At 55.6% G+C, this 20584-nt stretch overlaps 3 protein-coding genes across 15 annotated transcripts in view; 2 read left to right on the plus strand and 1 right to left on the minus strand.

Moving 5' to 3' along the window:
* SCMH1 (Scm polycomb group protein homolog 1) overlaps positions 1-3013 on the plus strand; it is a 143537-nt gene extending 140524 nt beyond the window's left edge. For all 11 annotated transcript variants that reach the window (XM_037149406.2, XM_037149408.2, XM_037149407.2 and 8 more), the window contains 2 exons: positions 660-802; positions 1844-3013. In XM_037149406.2, the coding sequence (XP_037005301.2) occupies positions 660-802; positions 1844-1969 (269 nt within the window). In that variant the 3' untranslated portion in view covers positions 1970-3013. The remainder of the gene's footprint in view (positions 1-659; positions 803-1843) is intronic.
* Positions 3014-5455: 2442 nt separating this feature from the next.
* SLFNL1 (schlafen like 1) lies at positions 5456-8386 on the plus strand. The gene is made up of 5 exons (XM_053660698.1): positions 5456-5845; positions 6402-6929; positions 7207-7350; positions 7393-7402; positions 8274-8386. The coding sequence occupies exons 1-5, from the start codon at positions 5456-5458 to the stop codon at positions 8384-8386; spliced, it is 1185 nt and encodes a 394-aa protein (XP_053516673.1).
* A 2881-nt stretch (positions 8387-11267) lies between these two features.
* Positions 11268-20584, minus strand: part of CTPS1 (CTP synthase 1) — a 30200-nt gene continuing 20883 nt past the window's right edge. For 2 of the 3 annotated variants that reach the window (XM_037149632.2, XM_037149634.2), the window contains 9 exons: positions 20378-20472; positions 19739-19801; positions 18009-18052; positions 16167-16263; positions 14891-14946; positions 14702-14798; positions 14002-14146; positions 13409-13495; positions 11268-12102 (listed from right to left, as the gene is read on the minus strand). In XM_037149632.2, coding sequence (XP_037005527.1) covers positions 13411-13495; positions 14002-14146; positions 14702-14798; positions 14891-14946; positions 16167-16263; positions 18009-18052; positions 19739-19801; positions 20378-20472 — 682 coding nt within the window. In that variant the 3' untranslated portion in view covers positions 11268-12102; positions 13409-13410. Of the gene's footprint in view, positions 12106-13408; positions 13496-14001; positions 14147-14701; positions 14799-14890; positions 14947-16166; positions 16264-18008; positions 18053-19738; positions 19802-20377; positions 20473-20584 lie in introns of all 3 variants that reach the window. The other variant, XM_037149635.2, reaches the window with a different exon arrangement.

Below are 20584 nucleotides of genomic sequence, written 5' to 3' on the forward strand. Positions count from 1 at the left end.
GAAGAAAAGAGAAATGGAAGGGAGACATGCCAGAGACCTGTGGCAGGTGGTGATCAGAATACAGAGATCCCACATCCATCAGGGGAAATGGGAGGAGCTGGATTCCAACCATGATTGAGATAAAAGCTCTAAGCAGAGCACTAAATTAATGTTGACCCTTCTGGTAGCCAAAGCCAAACTGTTTTTCTGCCTCTGAGCTTTAGGCTATAGTGAGGTCATCTAATCCCCAGTCTTTGGAAGAGTCAGGGTGTTATCCACTGCTTTTTTCTCCCTAGACCCCAGGGATTGGGCTCTACTCTTGCCCAGTTCCCAGGGTCTCTCTAATGGTCCCCAGAGCCAAGGCCGACACTGAACCCAAGTAACCACGTTGACCTCATTGTTACCCAGACTCAAGTCCAAAATGAATCACAGCCTCAATGTTAAATTCCTTCTGACAATTTGCAAAATAGATCTACCCTTAGAGGACAAATATTTGACCTAAGACTCAGCCCCTTAAACGCTTTGTAGAAAGCCCTCCACTGTTTCTGCCTGCTCTGGTTCCTCTGCTCTGGCAAGACTGTTAGCCTCACCCACAGAGGCTTGCGGGACGTGCCAAGGAGAGTGGCGGGGAGTTCAAATCCGTCCCCACCCGTAATGGCAGGTATCCTTCTGTTTTACAGGGTCAGACCGATACCTGGAAAGCCGGGATGCCCCTCGACTGAGTGGCAGGGACCCCTCCTCATGGACAGTCGAGGATGTGATGCAGTTTGTTCGGGAAGCTGATCCTCAGCTCGGACTCCATGCTGACCTTTTTCGTAAACACGTAAGTGCCCCTGCCTGATCTCTCATGCTTGCTGGGAGTATTGCTTCTGCAACTTGTAGACTCCTAAGGGCATGGACTGTGTTTTTGTTTCAGGTCCCTTGAAACCAAGCACAGGAGATTACACAAACTTAGAGTCTGGGGTCTCAAAGAGTCTTCACTGGGCACTGAGTTCAGCTTACTCCTCTAGTGTAGGGTCTGATTCAGCCACATTCCTACGGGGTAAACATACACCCTCTGGGCTCAGTGTCAGGCCCCCCTCTTGTCCTTGCTCCCCCATCTGCCTGCCTTGGCCCAGGAATAAGGGGCCACAGCCCAAGTTAAAGAACCCCTTGGCAAGTGGCCCCCAACTCTCCATCCTCATCAGTCCCTTCATCTTCTACTAGCCCCTCAAACACCTATTCAAGAGACCATTTGGCCCTGTGGCCAGGGTCTACTCCTGACCCCCCCCCCCTGCATTGACCATACTTCTGATTTGGGGCTCAAAGCCATTTCCCCGTCACCCGTCACTTGGTACTGTTCTGCCCCTCGGGCACTCAGAAGACATCTGCCACCTTTTGTTGGTCATTTATACCACTCACGCCAGGTGGGTGTAGAGGGTGCTCTCAGCTCAGGCCTGAAGGTCTCAGCTGCTCGGTAAGTGCCTGCCTTGTGTGTGGCTCACACAGAAGGTTCCTGCCGCGCAGGAAGGAGAAGGACTCCCAGAATAACAGGTGAGGGTCAATCTGTGCAAACACAGGCTCTGAGAAGTGACCAGAACCCCACCTGAGATAGCTTCCTGGACGAGATGGAACAGAGCTGGATCCCAGAGGTTTGGGAGGGTCTCAGTAAAGGAAGAAAATTGGCGCAGACATGTGAACAGCTTAGCTGGTTGGGCTCAGCAGTAGATTTTGCAGGGAGGGATGGTTGGAGACAGAAGGTGGAAGACCAGATAGGCTTTAGTATCACAGCAGGTTCCCTGGACTCCATGGGGCTGGTACTTCCCTGGGGTCATCAGACCAACCAGGCCTCTGATGGCACCTCCTCCCCCACCCCCGCCCGCAGGAGATTGACGGCAAGGCACTGCTCCTGCTGCGCAGTGACATGATGATGAAGTACATGGGTCTGAAGCTGGGGCCCGCGCTCAAGCTCTGCTACCACATTGACCGGCTGAAGCAGGGCAAGTTCTGAACAGGAAGCACCGCGCAGACACCTGAGTGGGGAGCAGGTGGGGCCGATGGTCTTCTCCCAGGAAGCAGGACCAGCAGCCCACTCCCGGTGCCTCACTGTGTTTCAGGGCCACCTCAGGACTGCAGGAGGCTGTGTGGAGACCCCACTGCTGCCCTCCTGCCATGACGTGCCCTTCCATGAAGGGCTGAGGTGGGGGATCGTGGGGCCCAGGGCTGGCACTGCTCTTCCCTCTGCCCTGCCTCTGTTCTGAGGTCCCTCTATTTATTTCCCAAGCGCAGCTGGCCTCTCACCAAAAGTTTAGACTGAACAGCTACCATGTTATGGCAGAAGGAGCCAACCCCTGAGCTTCAGAAGAAGGGGCCCTGAATTGACCCTTGTGCCCATTTCCCTTACCATCTGCTGAACCTGCTGTGGCACCGTTGGCCCACAGCTCCTGCCTTCTCCTACAAGACCCCCAGACTTTAAACTCATGGTGCAGACCTCTACCTTTTTTAAAAAGATCTTTTCTTATTGCTAATTTATTGCTTCTGGCACTGGGGCAAGCCCTTCAGTTCATACTCCTCTCACTGCAGACCTGAGGCTTCAGGAGGAGAGAGACTGCCCTGCCCTGGTCCAGAGAGGCATGGCCCCTTCACAAAGGACATGGCCCCGGGGCACTTTGTTTTGGGGATGGGCAGACCCGTAAAGCCTTGACCACTTTACTCAGTGCAGAGAGGAAGGGTCCTTGTTGCCTTGCCCTCTCTCCCTTTACCAGGCCCTTTGCAGCCCCAGCCTGGTCTGCGGGAGTGCGAGTGCCCTGTCCTGCACTGTCCTCAGCACAGCTTCCTGCCGTGGCCAGAACTGCTGCAGCAGAAGGTTTCACCAATGATTTTAGGACAAGAAGGCCCTAAGTGGGTGGGAGGAAAGGTTCTCCAGGCTGGAGTCTGGCTGCACCCAGGCCACCATCCACATGCTTCCTTCATAAACAGGTCAGCAGCACTGCTGCCCTGCTGCTATCTGGACTTATTTTATGTCAATTTGTTTATAAATAAAAAACAACATAGATGTCAGTGTCTTTTTAATCAGTCAACAGCCAAATCACTTTTCCAATGGGCAGGCCAGTCCCCTCCTTTTGGCCTTAGTTTCCTCAAATATAAAATGAGGAGTTTGGACAAGATGGTCCCTAAGAGTTCTTCTAGTTCCAGGTGTCCCCTGAGGCCCCAGCATTATGTGACCCCCGGGAAGACAAAGGGCTTCACTCAGGTACAGCGAGACAGCAGAGGGCACAGCAGCTATGTGTGCCCGAGCAGAAAGAACAGTGTTGGGGTGAGCAGCTCCAAGGAGCCTCAGGGACAAGGAGAGATGCAGACTAGCCCGGCCAGGGGCCAGGCACTCAAGTCCAGGGCCACACCTGCGTGTTTCTCATGGGGCATAGGGGCGGTGGCACAGTGCGGTAGAACCTGAGAGTAACTCACACTTTTCTATCACTACCCCACAAACTGTTCTACATGAATTCGAATGATCTCATTCAATCTTCACCACAACCCATTTTATAGATGAGAAGAGATAAGCTCAGATCACATAGCCAGGAAGTGCTAAAGTAGCATTTGAAGCCAAGTAGCCTGACTTCAGAGCCAAGGCTGAGGCTCCCGCCAGTCCAGCTACTTGCCGTGGCACTTTGGGCGAGTCATTCCCTTCCTTCAAGTCCGTCTGGCTCTGAGGGGTTTGGATAAGGAGACTCCCGAGGGCCCTGCCAGCTCTCACCGTTGACTGGTTCTCACATCCTGATGCCTTTTCCCCTTGGCCACTGTGAGATTCTAACTGTGAAGCTGAGGGTCAGGGCTGCCAAACCAGAACAGGCCCAGGTTTTCCACAGACTCCTGGACAGTGGGGTCTGGTCATTTGGAGTACTCCCAAAAAGGGCCTTGACCCATTTTCAGTGCTCTTCTGGACAGCAGCCTCTGTCTCTGGCACAGAGAAGGGCCTGGTGTCAGAGGGAGCCCTGGAACCAACTGCACGTTGGCCCTTCCTAAAGTATCTGGGCCCTGTCAGTGCTGAATGGAGCATGGGATTGGTTTCATCTTCAGCCCCTGTGTTCTGGGAGCTGCCCAGAGGGACCCTCAGGGCCAGCCCGGTGTGTATCTGTGTATAGCTCTTTCTATTGACAGTGGGGGTGGGAATTAGGGGGAAACATCCCCCTATGAGACTTTCCACCCTGGCCACCTGAGTGCCTAAGGCTAGCCCAGAAGGCATTGGTGACTCAGATGAGATCACAGAGGGAGTTGTAAGGCCCCGCCCACTTCCTCCAGCCCTGGTTCTCACTGACCCCCACACCAAGCCCCCAAGTGCCCTTGGGGGCTGCTGGCCAGGCATCAGGGGCTGTGGGAGCTCAGGGCTGGCCCCCAGGAACAGTCAAGACATGAAGGTCACAGGCATCCCTTTTCCTCCTACTTCCATTGGCCCTGAATGTCCCTACCCCAGCTGAGGTGGCCCCCCGGCCCTGCCTACCTGAAGGATCCAGTCTGAAAAGATGCAGGCCGGTGGGCCCTGCCACACAGCCCAGAGGCTGGGTGTGCGGGGGTAAGTGCAGGGGCTAGTGTGTGCGTAGCAAGCAAGCGAGGTCCCAGGCTTGGCAGGAGACTGGATGGGGCTAGGTAGGGGCCCAGCTTTGCCCCTCATTCTGCCCCTCCTCACTTCATCTCTCTGAACCAGAAACAGAGGACTCGGTCTAGGCTAGTTCTTAAGAAGGGCCACAAAAATTAAACATACATATGCAAAGTCCATTTTTTTCTGGGGAGAGGCCGAGGCTTTCATTGGTGTGCCCAAAGCATAAAAATCTGCTCTAAAACCCTCTGAGCCAGCTCTGACTCCATCAGAGCCTCCTCTGGGCTCATACCAGGTTCAGACCAGGCAAGAAGAAGCAGCAGAGGGGCCTCAGGCAGGCCTCGGAGCCCTGGGTAAAGAAAGCCTCCCCCAGGGCCCTTGAACAAACTTCCTTGGTGTCTGGAAGCAGCAGTAATCTCTGGTGGGCAGGAAACCCCATGGCCCGAGCCTGTGGACGAGGGAGGGAAGTCAGGACCCCTGGGCCAATGAAAGGATATGAGAAGCCTCAGAGACCTGAGTCCTGGTCCCCTCGGTCTCTATCTGGACACATGCCCCTCAGTCTTCCCTTCTGTGGAATGGAGGGGCAGGCTCACACGCTCTGTTCTCTGGCTCAGCCCTGCCTGACTGTGCTGTCCTGTCCTAGGCCTGGGGTGGGTGGCTGGCCCCTTGCTGCTAGTCCTCTGCCCTCTCTCTCTCTGGCCCTCCCCAGCCCCTGCCCATCTGTGAACCTCCCAGGAGCCTTACTTGGCACCCCTTGAGTTCCCTGGGAGGCCTGGGCCAAGCTGAGAGCCCAGGGCCTTGGGGACAGCAGCCAGCAGTAGCAACCCTGGAAGCCCTTGTGAGGGAGACCCCTCCAGAGACCGCCAGGAAGAGATCAGCACAAAACAGGTGCAGGAGCCCCTCATGGAGCCCCCAGGCAAGCAGCCCCTGCAAGAGGAGCTCCCCGCAGAGGAGTCCCTGCCTATGCACTCAGGCCTGGAGCAGGCTCCCGGCACGCATATTCTCTACGTGGGCCACTTGAACCCCCAGTTCTCGGTGCCAGTGCTCACCTGTCTGCTCCGAGACACCCTGGAGCGACTGGAGGTGCCAGTGGCGCGGGAGCACATCGAGGTGGTGAGGCGGCGGAGGAAGGCCCACGCCCTGGTGCGGGTGGCCACCCACGCCGAAACCCTGGCCTCCCTCCCCTGGCGCCTGCAAAGAGCCTTGGAGGAGCACCAGATCATCAAGGAGCTGGTGGCCCACGGGAAGGAGCTGGTGCTGGGAGTAGGCCCCCGGCCGGCAGACCACAGAGAGGTAAGTGAGGCATTCCCAGAGCCACCAGGCCTGCAAGCCCCAGAGCCTCGCCCAGGCGCACGGGTATGCATAGCCTCACTGGGGTTTAAGGGGAAAGTTTCAGGAGGATCAGGAAGAGCGGGGCTCTGGGAGCCCCTGCTGTTCAGAGACCTGAAGCTGTCTCATGGGACCTCAGGGCACTGAAGGACCTCCTGGTGATGCAGTCCTGGGCCTCAGAGGTCTATCCACACCTGAGTGGAAAGAGATTGCCCCACAGGTGGCCCAGCTTCAGCCCCGGAAAGGAGAGCTCTTCTTACCCGACATGCATTTCACAGTCCACCTGGGAAGACAGCAGCAGCCCAGCGGGAAGCAACAGTAGCCGCTTTGAGCCCTTGATCCGGCAGGCATTCGCTCATTGGCTGCACGATCTTGGGCAGAATGAGACCCCTCCGCCTGGGAGGGGCCATAGGGATTCCTGAGTGGGTTGAGCCCCAGCATGGTGGAGGTGGGTGTTCTGGGAAGCCTGTCCCTCTTGGTGCCTTGGTCCGGGCTCCCGACTCTTGCACCACCCCAGCAGGAGGAAGACAGCGGCCCGAACCCTGGCCCCCGCCCGGGCCTCAGCCCGGGCCCCAGTCGGAGCCCCGGCTCCGGCCTCCCACGGGCCAGGAGCACCAACGCCCCGCCTGCCCAGGCCCCGACGTGGCGTAGCTCCCCGTACCAACCCAGGTGCGCGCGCTCGGACAGCGCCATCATGCACCAGGAGATCCAGGGCCAGGAGTGGCTTTTCCAGGGAGCCTTCCTGGGCAGCGAGTCGCGCAACGTGGAGTTCAAGAGGGGCGGCGGCGAGTACCTGAGTCTGACCTTCAAGCACCACCTGCGGCGCTATGTGTGCGCCTTCCTCAATGGCGAGGGCGGCAGCCTACTGGTGGGCATCGATGACAGCGGGCTGGTGCAGGGCGTCCACTGCAGCCACCGCGAAGAGGACCACGTGCGTCTGCTGGTGGACTCCATCCTGCAGGGCTTCAGGCCCCAGGTCTTCCCCGACGCCTACGCGCTCAGCTTCATCCCTGTGCTCAGCGCCAACGCCAGCAGCACGCCCCTTAAGGTGCGCTGCAGGACAGGAGGGTCTCTGGGGCTGTTTTGTTATCTGTCATGTCCTCACTCTACACGTGATGGCCCAAATCTACTCTGCTGAGCAGCGCTGGGCATGGGGTGGTGGCAAAGACAAGTCGAGGAAATGGGTGACTAGAAAAGAGACTTGAAACATCCCTGCCCCGGCCCCACCAGGCAGCCCCCAGGCCCCTGAACCAGGAACGAGCAGGGCGGTGTTTGGGCAGCACACTGCCGGGGGCCGCATCCAGAGCTGCCGCTGCCCTCACCAGGTGATCCGCCTGAGTGTGCACGCCCCCAAGGCCCAGGCAGAGCCGCAGCTCTATGAGACAGACCAGGGGGAGGTGTTCCTGCGGCGGGACGGCAGCATCCAGGGCCCGCTGGCCGTCCATGACATCCAGGAGTGGTGCAGACAGGTACGTGGCTGAGGCTGGGCCCCTCCACCACTCACTGAGCAGTCCTGGGCCAGCGCTCAAGTTCCCCTTAGTGTGCCAGAGGGGCTGAATCGAAGTAACCCTGCTACCTCCTCTATTCCCCCGTTGTGTGGCTTGGGGGAGCCAGCAAGTAGGACACTGAGAAGTTTTAAGACACCCTGAGGACTCTGTATCACATTTTGGGGGAGGATCTCAAGATAGGGGGCAGTGAGTGCTAGACAGTGCCAAAGAAAAGCATCTTTGAGAGGGAAACATGAGGTGGCAGAAAAGCAGAGGAGGGCAAGGGGCTCATGGAGAGAGAAGGACATGGGCAGTGGCGGGAGACGGAAGGGCCTGCCAATCTGAGCCTGCCTCTGGAACTCAGGGAGGTTGCAGAGGATGGGTCCTCCCAGGGCCTGGGATGCTCGGCTTCCTTAAAACCCCAGGGCTGACTGGGCCAGGGGTGGCTGCATGGCCAGAGGACTTGACTTCTCCACCTCGCAGGGTCAACCCCGTGCCGAGTGGCCTTGAGCAAGCACCCCAGGCTCCCTGAGCCTTGCCTTCTCCATCAGTTCAACCCCAGGAGGAGGGTCTGAGCACCTGAGAGGAAGTCAGCTTAGGCCAGCAATTTTCAGCTGGGGTGCCCCAAGAATTTTTTAAATGTTCAACACCTGACGATTTAGTCAGGGGCACTGACCTCTTCTCCCTGAAACTGTCAGATAAAAAATGACAACAATGAACACAATAATAGCCGTCTGGTGTGAATGAATCAAAATTATACCTATTTGTCAGACTGGCAAAAACTGTATTTCATGTGCCACATAGTTTTAGTAATTAGCTTCTGCATGCCACAAAATGAAAAAGGTTGAAAATCGCTGGCTGAGACATCTGCTTCTATGATGTCCCCGCAGAAGTGGGCAGCAGAGCAGAGCAGAGCAAGCTGGAGCAGAGGGTGAAGGCATTGATGGAGGAGAAGGAGCAGCTCCAGCAGCAGCTGCAGCAGCGCAGCCCCGTCTCCTGCATCTGCTGCGTCCTGTGAAGCCCCAGGGGCCAGTGAGGGCAGGGGTGAAGCTGCCGCTCTCCCTGGGAGACGCTGCGATTTCCAATTGGAGCCAAAGTCCTCCCAATAAACCCATCTGGCTACTCAGAGGGCACTCCTTCAGGAGCACTGCACATGCACGGGCTGGTCCCCACGTGGCTTCAATCCTGAGCAGACCCCGGACTGGGTAGCTAAGAAATTGCTTTTAGCATGATCTCCAAGGAACCTTACCTTCAGAAAGAACCTGTAAAAACCTGGCCAGAGCTATACTAAGGCTGAGATAGAAGGGACCCTCCCTGCCCCTACTGTGCTCATCTTGCCCGGGCTGGGGTCTATGGACTCCTGTTGGCTAGACAAGGCCAGAAAGGCATTTGTGGTCTTGGGAAATCCCCCTTGCAGATGGCAAGGAGCATCGCTAACTGTGGCTGCAGGGCAAACAGGCTACCTTGCAGCCCCCACGCCTGGCATGCTGGAAATTGTGACTCGTGTAGCTTTTTAATAAACTACAGGAACCTGGGGCAGGAATGATTACTTCAAGGACACCTGGCCAGCCAGTTGGATGCAGCTGGGCTACAAGTCCCATACCCAGTTCTGTCCAGGAGGCCAAGCCAGCCCTGGGTTCTTACCACACAGAGGAGGGGGAAGGAGCCCAGATGGGCAGGTTCCAGCCCAGCTCTGCCTCATGACTGGGCACTTTGGGGTAAAGTGCTACCTCCTTGCAGCTAACAGTGCACTTGGTCATCCTCAGGCTTGTGCCATCTCTCCAGCACATAACAGCTCCTGCCCCAAAAGGGTCAGACTTCCATTCCAAGCACCCTCTGGCCACTGGAGCAGTCTCGCTCAGCCATTTCCCCACAACCACCTCCACCAACAGAGCCAGAGACACTAGAAAGGCAGCATCTGAATCAGGACAGGCCTGAGCTCCCCACTACCTTGAGCAAAACCCACACCATGATCTACGTGGTTGTCCTTGACCTGACCCATCCTCCCTCAACGCCTCCTCCAGCCCCTGCTCGTGCACTCCAGCAACACTGACCAACTTTTTTGTTTAAAGATTTTTTTTATTTTTAGAGAGAAGAAGGAGGAAGAGAAACACCAGTGTGGGGTTGCCTCTTGTGCGCCCCCTGTTGGGAACCTGGCCTGCACACAGGCATGTGCCCTGACTGGGAATCAAACCAGCAACCTTTTGGTTTGCAGGCTGGTACTCAGTCCACTGAGCCGCACCAGCCAGGGCCCCACTCTATTTTAAATTACACGCCCCACCCCCTCCTGCTTCCATGACAGATGCTAGCCCAGGCATCACAATCCTCAGAAATGCTCTGACTGGGAAACAGCTGGTTTCTACCAAGGCAGGTGCAGCCAAGTTGCAGCGGAGCCACTCCAGGCTGCTCAGGACCAGCCCCGAGCACCTGGGTTGGACACCAGAAGACCTTCACCCGGCTTCCTCCCACAAAGCCTCTGGGTGCTGGTCAGTGGACACTGGGCATGGAAGACCACCCTCCGATGCAGTCTCATTCCTAGTACAGTCTCCTCCACACAGCTGGTTGGCAAGGTTGGTCAGGCTTCCCAAGCCATGGAAAGGCATTGGGGTCCCTGTTCTAGAAAGTCGTGCAAGTGACTAGCACCTAACAGCTGGTCATCTGGGGCACTCTTAAAGGCAGGGTGGGGGACATCTAACCATTGTGGCTCCTGCAAACCACCTCGCACCACCCAGGGCGTTTTCCCCGGGGCCACTGCCGCTGCCACCTCTCCACCAGCTGGTCAGAGCCCTCAGTCCAGGGAGCAGCCCTTACAAACAGAACTGATGACTGTCTGCTGGGACCGCAGGCCTTCTAGGGAGAGGCGAGTTCACCGGATAAGCCCCCCTCAGAGTACTGTGCCAGACGAGTGCGGAGGCCACCGAAAGTGAAGGCATTTTATGTTGGCCATGAGACAGAGTCACAGGCAGCTGGGCTGCTCTTGGTCAGGAGGAGGAACGGCAGCTTCTGGGCCTCAGCAGTGACGGTGGCCCTGGACTAGTCAGTGAAGGATAAAAGGGACCCACTTCCTTTCTGGGTCTCTGATGGGGGAACGCAATGGTGAGAAAGAAACCTTTTCTCCTCCATCCCTGGTTTCTCAGAGGTGAATGAGTGACAGTTGTTGACCAACAAACAACCCGGCCTGAGCTCCAAGCCTCTGCAGAGGAGACTGTTCATGAGAGGGTGTGCTCAGCAGCCACAGCGCCGGCATCGCTAAGTTCAAAGGAAAAACCACCCAGGGAGGGCCACGACCTGGACTCCGAGCTCAGGGAGTAGGACCCACGAGGCAGTCCTGCGGCCCCGGGCCCGTGTGTGGGGACCCGGGTCTGGCCCGGCAGCGGGAGGGCTGTCTTCATAACACGTCCACTGCCCCTTTCTCAGGATCAGACCATGCACAGCGCCCACGCGTCTTAGAATCTCTTATCTTTGTATGCTGAGAACCTAAATGTGATGTCTTTTGGGAAATTCTAGTTCCCACTTTTAAAAAAAGTCTCCTCTCTGAATTTTTTAAATCTGAGGCTATTTTTTTAAATCGATTTTAGAGAAATACCGATGTGAGAAACACGGACTGGCTGCCTCCTGTCACACCCTGACTGGGACCAAACCCACAGCCCAGGTACGTGCCCTGACCAGGGATCGAACCGCAGCCTTTTGGTGTGCAGGACAACGCTCCCATCGACCGACCACCCAGCCGGGGCTCCTCGCAGTTTCTGAATGTTGAACCATCGGATCTTCCACTTGAGGCTGCCCACCTGGAGGAGAGCCTGGTGCTGACAGGTCAGGTGACCGACCGCACACAGACATGCCTGGCACTTAGCTCCGCCGGCCGTGACAGAAGCGGCATCACAAACACAGTGCGAAGCTCTTGTTCTGCATTATTTATTTCTTAAGTTAGAGTATACAAGTCCAGCCAGAATATAATGGGCACACAGCAGTGCCTATCATGACACCAAGTGAAGAAAATAGAGCTTCATATGGCCTTTCAACCGCAGTAACGCCGCCCTGGAAGGAAGAATCGCTTCAAGCAAAGCTGTCTATATGTGAGAGGGTTTTAGAGGCAGCTTCCCCCCAAATTCTTTGTTCCTTTTTAAGCGACCCCTTGATGCAAGGAGTGTTTCCCAGCCCCAGGAGAGAAGCACAGCCAGAGGGCAGGGATTTAAAATTGGGCTTCAGAGACACAGACTTACTGCCACTTCGTGTGACAGCAAACTGGCCGTCCCTTTGAACGAGTACCAGCCACAGTGGGCACGGAGAGTCCCCACGGCACAGGGCAGTGCCAAGGCTGTTTCTGGTGTCACTGCCCTTGGCGGCAAGGTCGCCAGCACCGAGTGCCGTGTTAGCCACAACCCCCTCCGCGTTAAACTCTTTACATCGCTCTGGGCCTCCCTGGGGAGGCAGGCTGCGCTCTCGAACCCAGACTCCTGGTAGCCAGCCCCGTCTGTCACCCACTCCTGCCCAGATGTCCTGCTTCTCGTTTGAGGCTGGGGGACTGACATGGAGAGCGCCAACACCAGGCCTCACACCGTGTAGGAGCCGATGCACATGACGGGACATGCGAGTCACATAGTCCTCCACACACCTTTCCCCCATAATAAAATATTCTTAATAAAAACATAATTTAAAGGAAGTGTCAAAAGCTGAGTGTAAAATCAAAGCTGTAAACTCCCAAAGTCTGAAGACTCTCTTGAAGAATCACCCCTGCTTAAAAGAAAAATAAAAATAAATTAGCAATTCTGTTAGATGTATGTTAAAGTAGAAAAGTCAGGATTTTTATCAGCTGCTGGGATAAACTATGTCTTTTTCTTTGAAGACCAGTAGTAGGAGCCTAAAAGGATAATTACAAGCTAAATTCATAACCCCTCTGAAGTTGTAGATTTTTGAGATCTTACGTGGGCCCCTGCATCCGCCCCAGTAGGAGCTCGTCCCACAGCACCGCCTCCTAGCTGTGCCGCGGGCAGCGCGCCCCACCCAGCGGGGCCTGCAGAGATCCCACCTCACTGACCAAACCTGTGCCCCGACCACTGAAGTTTCTTCTCTCTGCTGCAGTTTCTTAGACTATGGACCAGCCTCTCGCACACCATCATGTGGACAGCATTGGCCAGTCCCTGGGGGCTACACACTCGCCCTGGGGTGGCTAAGCAACCACCACCCCCTTCCCCATACGAGTCCACCCCTCTCGCCCACCCACCTCATTCCAGTTATCACTGGCTGTGTGCCCATTCGACCAGATCTGTGCAAAGCAGAGCCCACTGGTGGTGAACGCAAGGTACGCAGGAGCCAAGGAGGCTACCTGCCCGTGCCCTGGGCAAGAGCTCCTCTTAACTGCGAGGGGATCCTCACCCCAAATATGAGACCATGCCACATCCCTGGCTCTCCCTGCAGACCCCACAGATCCCTGACTGACACCCCCAAACCCCCGATACCCTGAGCAGGAGACTGTGCTGCAGCTGCCACAGTTCACGCAGTTGCAGTTGCCCGGGCAGGACCTCACCCCCCTCACGGCGGTGCGTGCAGCTGCCGTGCTGTGAGGACTCACGTGCCCTGTCACTGTAAAGACTAACGTGCCGAGTGTGTTCAAAGATTGTTTGGACTTTAAGCAGCAATTAACATTAAAGTGCTGCACGTGTAATTCTTAAAGCACTTCCTGATGAAAGCTGAGGCTCTGCAAAAATGACAAATACCACACTCGCCTCCCCCTCAGGATCTCTAGTTCATGGACACAGGGAGCATCGAATGGCTAAGAACCCAGTTCTCCGGGGCTCGGTCAGACTGGCACCTGAACGCAGCAACCGGCGAGGAGACAGCCGCCCAGGCCTGGAGCCCCGGGAGCAGGGTGGGCCACGGCCTGTACCGGGAGGGGCCGCACCCATTTGATGCCCACGCCAACCTCACCATTTCAGTCTCTGGCAGATGAAAATTTCAACACTAAACTCATGGCATTCTTGCAACTCTAGGGTTACCTCCATAAAAAAAAACCACTAAAGCTTAAAAATACATACGTTACCTTCAGTCGTGATTTACTGATGGAAACTTCAGTTCGGTGATTTCCGAGTCAGGGGAGCTGCTCCCGCTCCTGTCACTATACGTGTCCCTGTAGAGCCCACACAGCTTGGTCATCATCTCCCACCGATAACCCACTAAGCCTGTCTCTGCGAGCGTCCTCATTACCACAAGGACACTCGTCTGCACACAGCAGATGTCAGAAAGACCCTGCATGGCGCGACACATTCAGCATAAAGCTGTAGAACTTCTAGTTACACAAGATACACATGGGAGTCACGCTTCAGTTGTGATCCCCCAGCTACCAGCTCAGAGTAACTAACAGGCTCTGGGTTAAGGCGCACAGGCATGTGACACTGCCCGGGCCCTGGCCAGCACCCTGGGAAAAGCCACAGCTCCCCTGGGACCGTAGGGTCCTACTTACAGATGTAGCCCCAGAACCCCAATGCTGCGGATGGGGGGCCTGACCACAGTGCAAGGGGAAGGTCACGGCCCCACAGCAGCACCCTGGCTCCTGTGGCTCTGCTCCCCACTAGGGGGCGACGGCTCGCCGTCACGAACCCGAGACCACCCGAAGGACTGGAGAGGCGGACCCACCTGGGCGAGAGTCTGCAGCCTTTCTGGAGGTAATGCTGGAGCCTCCCCACGGAGGCGAGGAGGAGGCCAAAGTACGGCGGGGATGGCTTGATAGGTCTGGACAGGAACTCGGGGTGGTACTGAACCCCGACAAAAAAGGGGTGCTCTGAAATAAAGATGCAAGAGAGAGGGCTTCGCTATGTGTGTGCATGTCAATTTCGGACAAGGAGAAAAAGCTTGTTAAATGTTTCACATTCCCACAAACACTGTGATTATCTGAAAACAGTGTCTTGATCAGAGCCTGGGTAAAAGCAAGCACAAGGCATGGGAGATGTGAAGCCCCCTCCCCGCACTCTGTCACATTCCCGGTGAAGGGACCTCTTCTCCTGGTTCCTGTCCCTGGCACCCCGGACCTCCAAGGGGTTGCATCGTGCAGATCACCTTAGATTAGAAAGGGGCTCACACACCAAGTCCGCACTCTCATCCCAGAGAACAAGGGACCGAGGCCAGAGGTCAGACACAGCTGCCCACAGACGCCACGGCACGAAGCTCATCCTTGGGGACCCTGCCGTCCCAGGGTTCCAGACGCCCCTGCCCCCCAAAACAGTGCTGCTTTCCAACTATGGGAGGTCGAGGGTAACAACTAACATTTTCATATTTTCCCACATACCAAGGAAACCTCACTAAGTTTTCCGTTAAATACAACAGCCCAAGTAATGACCTTCCAACTCCACGATTTCCATCCTCTCTCCTCCAATGTCTTGGCCAACAAACTTCAAGCCTTGCTCCTCCAAACACTTTTTCAAGACTGGGTTCACCTGTTGATGAACGAAGAATAATTTCTCAGCTTACTGTTCCCAAAGTAAGAGAAAGAAGATTATTTCAAAAGTCACAAATCTCAATTCCTCACCTCAAATCTGTGGCGGTGCCTCTCTTCCAAGTAATCTGGATCCCCATAGAGCTTCCCTGGCCAAAGGAAAAAAAAAAGGCAAGTAAGCTGATGTAATGTAAAGAATTGATTTTACAAAAAATAAAAAACCTATTCACAACCACATCCTGCTTTCCACTTTCCTTTCATCATCCACACGGTCAGGCCTCTGCAGGTTACTGCTGGGACTCTCCCGCCCACCACGGCCACCAGCTGGGAGCGGCGCAACAGGGACTAAGTCTGGATTTTGACTCTTCTCGACCACAGCACGACCCACTGACAGAAACAGACTGAATCGCCACCCGCCAACCTGAGGCACAAAGCGCTTCTGCTGGAAACTGCCTTGGAGAACAAACCAGGATGCAGCAAACGTCCTAAGCCCCGAGGGAGCTGCATTAGGAGGCACACCGGTGCCCGTCAGGGCCAGCGCTGGGCAGTTCAGTCAGTCGTCCAGACCCTCAGTACCCGGGGGCTGCCGTGAACAAGTAAGTGCTGCACTGGCAAGTGGACTGTTTCACAAGATGCTGGGGGTGGCCGGGTGCGAGCCCCAACCCCGCAGAGCGTTACAGATGGAGGGACTGCAGATCACGCCCCAGACCCTACAGACACACAGCTGCCTCTGCTGCTGCAGGGGAGGGCGGACTTGGGCTACAGCTGCGAGTACCCGGGGCCGTTCACTCCGGTACCTTATTTAAGTACTGTATTGTTTTCCATATGAACAACTGTTACCCTGTTTTGCCCCACCCTGTATAGAGAGAATGTTCCCAGCAGGCAAGAAAATTATATCTTAATTTTTAAAAATATTTTCCGCCCCAAATTTTCCCTAAATCTTTAGCACCTGCAAGTATTTTTAGAATTAAATCTACCTAGGTTGAACGTTATGAAACTGCCATTTTCATTTTCTTTTTTGGGGGGGACAGAAACTGCCAACATCAGCAATTTCATATGGTTTATCTCACAGATTAGGTAAGGAAAGGAACAGATTACAATGGATTTCACCAAACTGCCTCACTCTGGTGACACACCCACGCCCACGGTCCCCCGGCCCTGCCCCCACTGCCTGCAGCTTCCTGATGCCGCCGAGGCTTCGCCTGTTCCGGTGTGGCCCAACAACGGTGCACGGCTGGGAAGGGACGAGAGCTGCTCAAGCAAGAACAGAACCAGACACCCCAGAGCCCAGCACCACCCCAAGACGTGCGTCCTGGAGGAGCCGAGCCCGAGGCTGGGCCAGTTCGGGGGCGGGGGAGGCCGCTCTTACTCATGACGGAGTTCTTGGTCTGGAACAGGGTCCTCCTCTTGCCCAGCCGCATGGTCCCGCCCATCTGCCCGGGGTTGTGCTCTGGCATGTCTATGACCTGCAGGTGTGGAACACAAACGCGCACTGGCAGGCTGCTTCCATTGTAGACGGACCGCCGGCACCAGCCCGTGAGGAAGCCCTCCTTCCCCAGTCTGTCCTTGTAGAAGAGGTTTGTCACAGGGGAAAATGCCTCCCAATGAGTATTTCTAAACCATCACTGCATAGGGGCTGTATCCTCTGGCTGGTTCTGGTGAGCGGCAGGCCGTTCCTGTGCCCAGCGCTTGGGCCCACACGTGCTGCTGGGCGGCGGCAGTTCTCACAAAGACGAACGCCACTGCACGTACATGGGACAGGACTGGGGTCACACATGTCCCCTGTGCTGTCTGACCCGTGCCCCGCGCCTCCACCGCCCCCACATTTCAACACCTTTGACTTTCTCCTGCAGTCTTGGTATTAGCAAAGTTCAATTTCAGGCCAACACACATATACTGATGATGTCGAAGCGCCTTGACACCAAGAGCTTTGCCCATCCGGTTTAATGCAGCTTTCTCAGTGTCAAGAACAAGCCTGCCGCCCCTGAGCCAGGGGGTCAAAGACAAATGAGGCACCGTCCTCGCCCGTGAGCCACGTTCCTCTGGGAGGAGCCACGTTCCTCTGGGAGGAGCCACGTTCCTCTGGGAGGAGCCACGTTCCTCTGGGAGGAGCCACGTTCCTCTGGGAGGAGCCACGTTCCTCTGGGAGGAGCCACGTTCCTCTGGGAGGAGCCACGTTCCTCTGGGAGGAGCCACGTTCCTCTGGGAGGAGCCACGCTCCTCTGGGAGGAGCCACGTTCCTCTGGGAGGAGCCACGCTCCTCTGGGAGGAGCCACGCTCCTCTGGGAGGAGCCACGCTCCTCTGGGAGGAGCCACGCTCCTCTGGGAGGAGCCACGCTCCTCTGGGAGGAGCCACGCTCCTCTGGGAGGAGCCACGCTCCTCTGGGAGGAGCCACGCTCCTCTGGGAGGAGCCACGCTCCTCTGGGAGGAGCCACGCTCCTCTGGGAGGAGCCACGCTCCTCTGGGAGGAGCCACGCTCCTCTGGGAGGAGCCACGCTCCTCTGGGAGGAGCCACGCTCCTCTGGGAGGAGCCACGCTCCTCTGGGAGGAGCCACGCTCCTCTGGGAGGAGCCACGCTCCTCTGGGAGGAGCCAGACAGAACTCAAGGCACGCTGGTCTCCAAAGGCTCTGGCGACCATGAAACAAACTGGTGCTACATTCCAGAAGTTCTTTAATGATATGCTCACCTCCCAGCGGTGTGGGGAATTCAATGAATCAATACACGGGGGTGGGCTACAGGGGGTTTACAGTTGTGAGCGCACAGAACAATTTCTGTGTTACTGTTTATTCCTGTATTACAGTTTCTCAGATGAACAACTGCTGACCCACTTTTGCCCACCCCTGTGTATAAAGCAGTAGACAGTGCCCAGCACGTGATAAGAGCCTGTACGTGTTCCGTATCAGTGTTATTATGAAGTGCTCCTGGGAGCTAAGGGGAGTTGGGATGGGGAATTATTTCAGTCAGGATCCCCTGAGCTGGCTGGGGGGGGCACCTGTCCTTAAAACCTTCTGTGGCAATCTGGGAAGAGCAGTGAGAAATTATACAAGAATAAGGAAGTCCCTCCCACGCAGCAGGCCTGAGAATCAGGAACACGGGGTTCTCGGGGACGCACCCACGTGGCCTCACTGCCTGTGTCCAACCACCAACCACCTTCATCAGCGACCAGTCCCGCCCTCCAAGCCCTGGCGAGAGGCCAGCACTGCACTCACCACAGGATGGCTGGTGTTGGGGTCAAACTCTGTGGAATTGGCATCTGAAAAATCAAAATATCTGTGCTATGAAAATATTTACAAACAAATCCGATTTCTTGTAAGTTTCATTCCTAAGCTCACAATCACAATTTCCCTCCTATTGAAAGTCATTCAGTGATTAGAATAAAAAATTGGGACAATATTTTAAAGATATAAAAATATACACACAAGCACATTTTTCCCATTAAACCCGTAACTCTCCGGGAGGAGTCGAAGCCGTACAAAGTGGCGAGGCGGAAACCGACTGTGGCCTCAAGTGCGTCCGCTTTCCGTCTCAGACCGTCTCCGTCCGGGACGGGCGAGCCCTGTTTCTTCATCCTCAGCATCTTACACGTTGCCCTGCTCAACTGCCTCACTCAACAGCTACGTCAGAAACCAGCCGATTTGAAAAACCTATAAAACCTTTCTATCTTTTGCTGAATTGAGCATAAGCAAAACCACTAAAGACTGGAAGGAAAAGAGCCAAGCTACTCATCCTCCAGGGAAGGTGAGTGGTGGCAGGAAGTGACAGCTGCAAAGGGGTGACAGTGCCCAGAGGAGCAGCTCCAGGGGGGCAGGGGGTGGTCAGGCGGCACCTGCTCAGCAGCCGGAAGCTTGGGCCCGCTGCCCATGAGAGCGGGCCACCACCCGCGGTGTTACCGAGAGGTGACCTCTCAGGAAAAACGGGAATGAGCCCAGCCGTTACCAGCAGGCTGGCCACAGAAGAATCACACGTACTTCGTAAAGCCAGACACTTATACGTTCTTCGGGTTGCTTTGGTTCTTTTTCTCAGAACTCAGGAGGTCTTTCTGAAAAGCTACTGTCAGCTGGACTACAGGGAATGAGGGGCTGTGGCAGACTCGTCCAGTGGTGGATGCAGTGAACCACACCCCCCGATTCACTTCGTGGTTGTTCCCCCATACCTGCTCTGAGCTCGGCCAGGGGACACCAGCGAGCTCATCACGTGCTTGCCCACTGGGCTTGTCATTTGGAAGTTGGTCGGTCTCCATACTGTGAGGCAGCTCAGGTTGAATTAGTAATTGATGAGCTGCCACATGGCGCAGAACACCAGTCACACCACAGAACAGAGACATAAACTACTGTGCTGGAGGCCATCAGGCCGTGGGCTGGACTGGACACAGTGACACAGGCAGCCAGGCGTGGAGCCAGCAGGACTGTTGTCTGCCGTCCCTGCGCTGGGCCTGCCCGAGTGCACTGTTTCATTTACCATTTGCAACCGTGTGAAATGGATACCAGTATCACCCCCTTTTACAGAAGGTACAGAGGCCCAGAAAGGCTAAGGAATTTGCCTCGAATCGTCCATAACAAGTGGTAAAGTCAGAATTTGAGCCCTGGTCTGACCAGCCCCACAGCCCGAGTTCATAATAACTGCACAACCTCACATAAGCGGAGTTTTATTGCTGGACACCAGCTCGGGGATGACGGTCATGGCGACCGAAGTGTGAGGATCTCCACAGCAGGAAATACGGAGTCAGAGAGTGACCTCAGCCATGCTCCCTCCTTCCCGGGGTTCTGCCTGGAGGAGCCGCGCCCTCCCTCAATAAAGGTCCCGTTAATAGGCCCCGAGAGGTACTGAGAGACTGGGCCAGTCCTTCTCCACGGCCCCCGATGACCCAAAAAGCACCGGCCTTCACGCCCTCCTGGAACATGGAAGCAGGAGTTTAACAAGCTTTTAAGTAGACACTTACCTTGCCATCCCAGCACGTTCCTTGAAAATTCCACCACTGCCAGCTGCATTCCTAAGCACACGCCTTGCAGATGGGAGAGGAAAACAAATGAAGCCCCGCTGAAAAGGCGGCACCCACACCCCACCAGCTGCTGGTCCCCAACACTCTCATCACAAGCCCTCCTAACTCCCTGCTGTAGACGGGCACCCGGCTACGTTTTGTCCATATCGGATTTCAAACACTGGATCTTTGTGTATGTGAAGACTCCAGGTTTGGGAAGTCGTTCAATTTTAGAAATAAACAATATTCTATTCAGTACATCAAAAGGTCAAGTTTCCCTGCCCCCAAGTCACCTCACCCAATCACAGCCCGCTGCTGCTTCATGTGAGGGTGGAAAACAGTCTCCAATGTGTCTTGCCCAGAAGACAAGTTCAGTAAATAACCAAGATTTCCTGACATTTCATTCTTTGAGGCTTCCACCACATCTACACGCAACTCAAAGTTTAAACTTCCCATCTTCAAGGAGGATTTGGGGATCTCTTAAATCATCTTGGGGATTTCTCCCCAAGAGAACCAAACAGGCCTGCCTTTGGCTGTGCGGATCCCTTTCACTTACAGACTCCTGCTGGCACCTTCCTCGTGTTCCTTCCTACTTCTTACCCAAAAAAGGCTTCTTCTGTTTCCGAGCCCAGGCGATAGCTTGGATTTTCCCTTCCGTCCCTCGAACGCCGAATCCCCCAGGGACCAGCACTCCACTGCACAAGAGAGCACAGCATAAGGTGACCCCCCTTCCACCAGTCTGGCTCCCGATCACCTCCCAGAAGCCAGTTCCCGGATGCAGACATGGTAAGGTTAGTCTGCACACCC

This window comes from Artibeus jamaicensis, unplaced genomic scaffold, assembly GCF_021234435.1.
Source record: "Artibeus jamaicensis isolate MK-2021 breed Jamaican fruit bat unplaced genomic scaffold, CSHL_Jam_final scaffold_847, whole genome shotgun sequence".
NCBI lineage: Eukaryota > Metazoa > Chordata > Mammalia > Chiroptera > Phyllostomidae > Artibeus > Artibeus jamaicensis.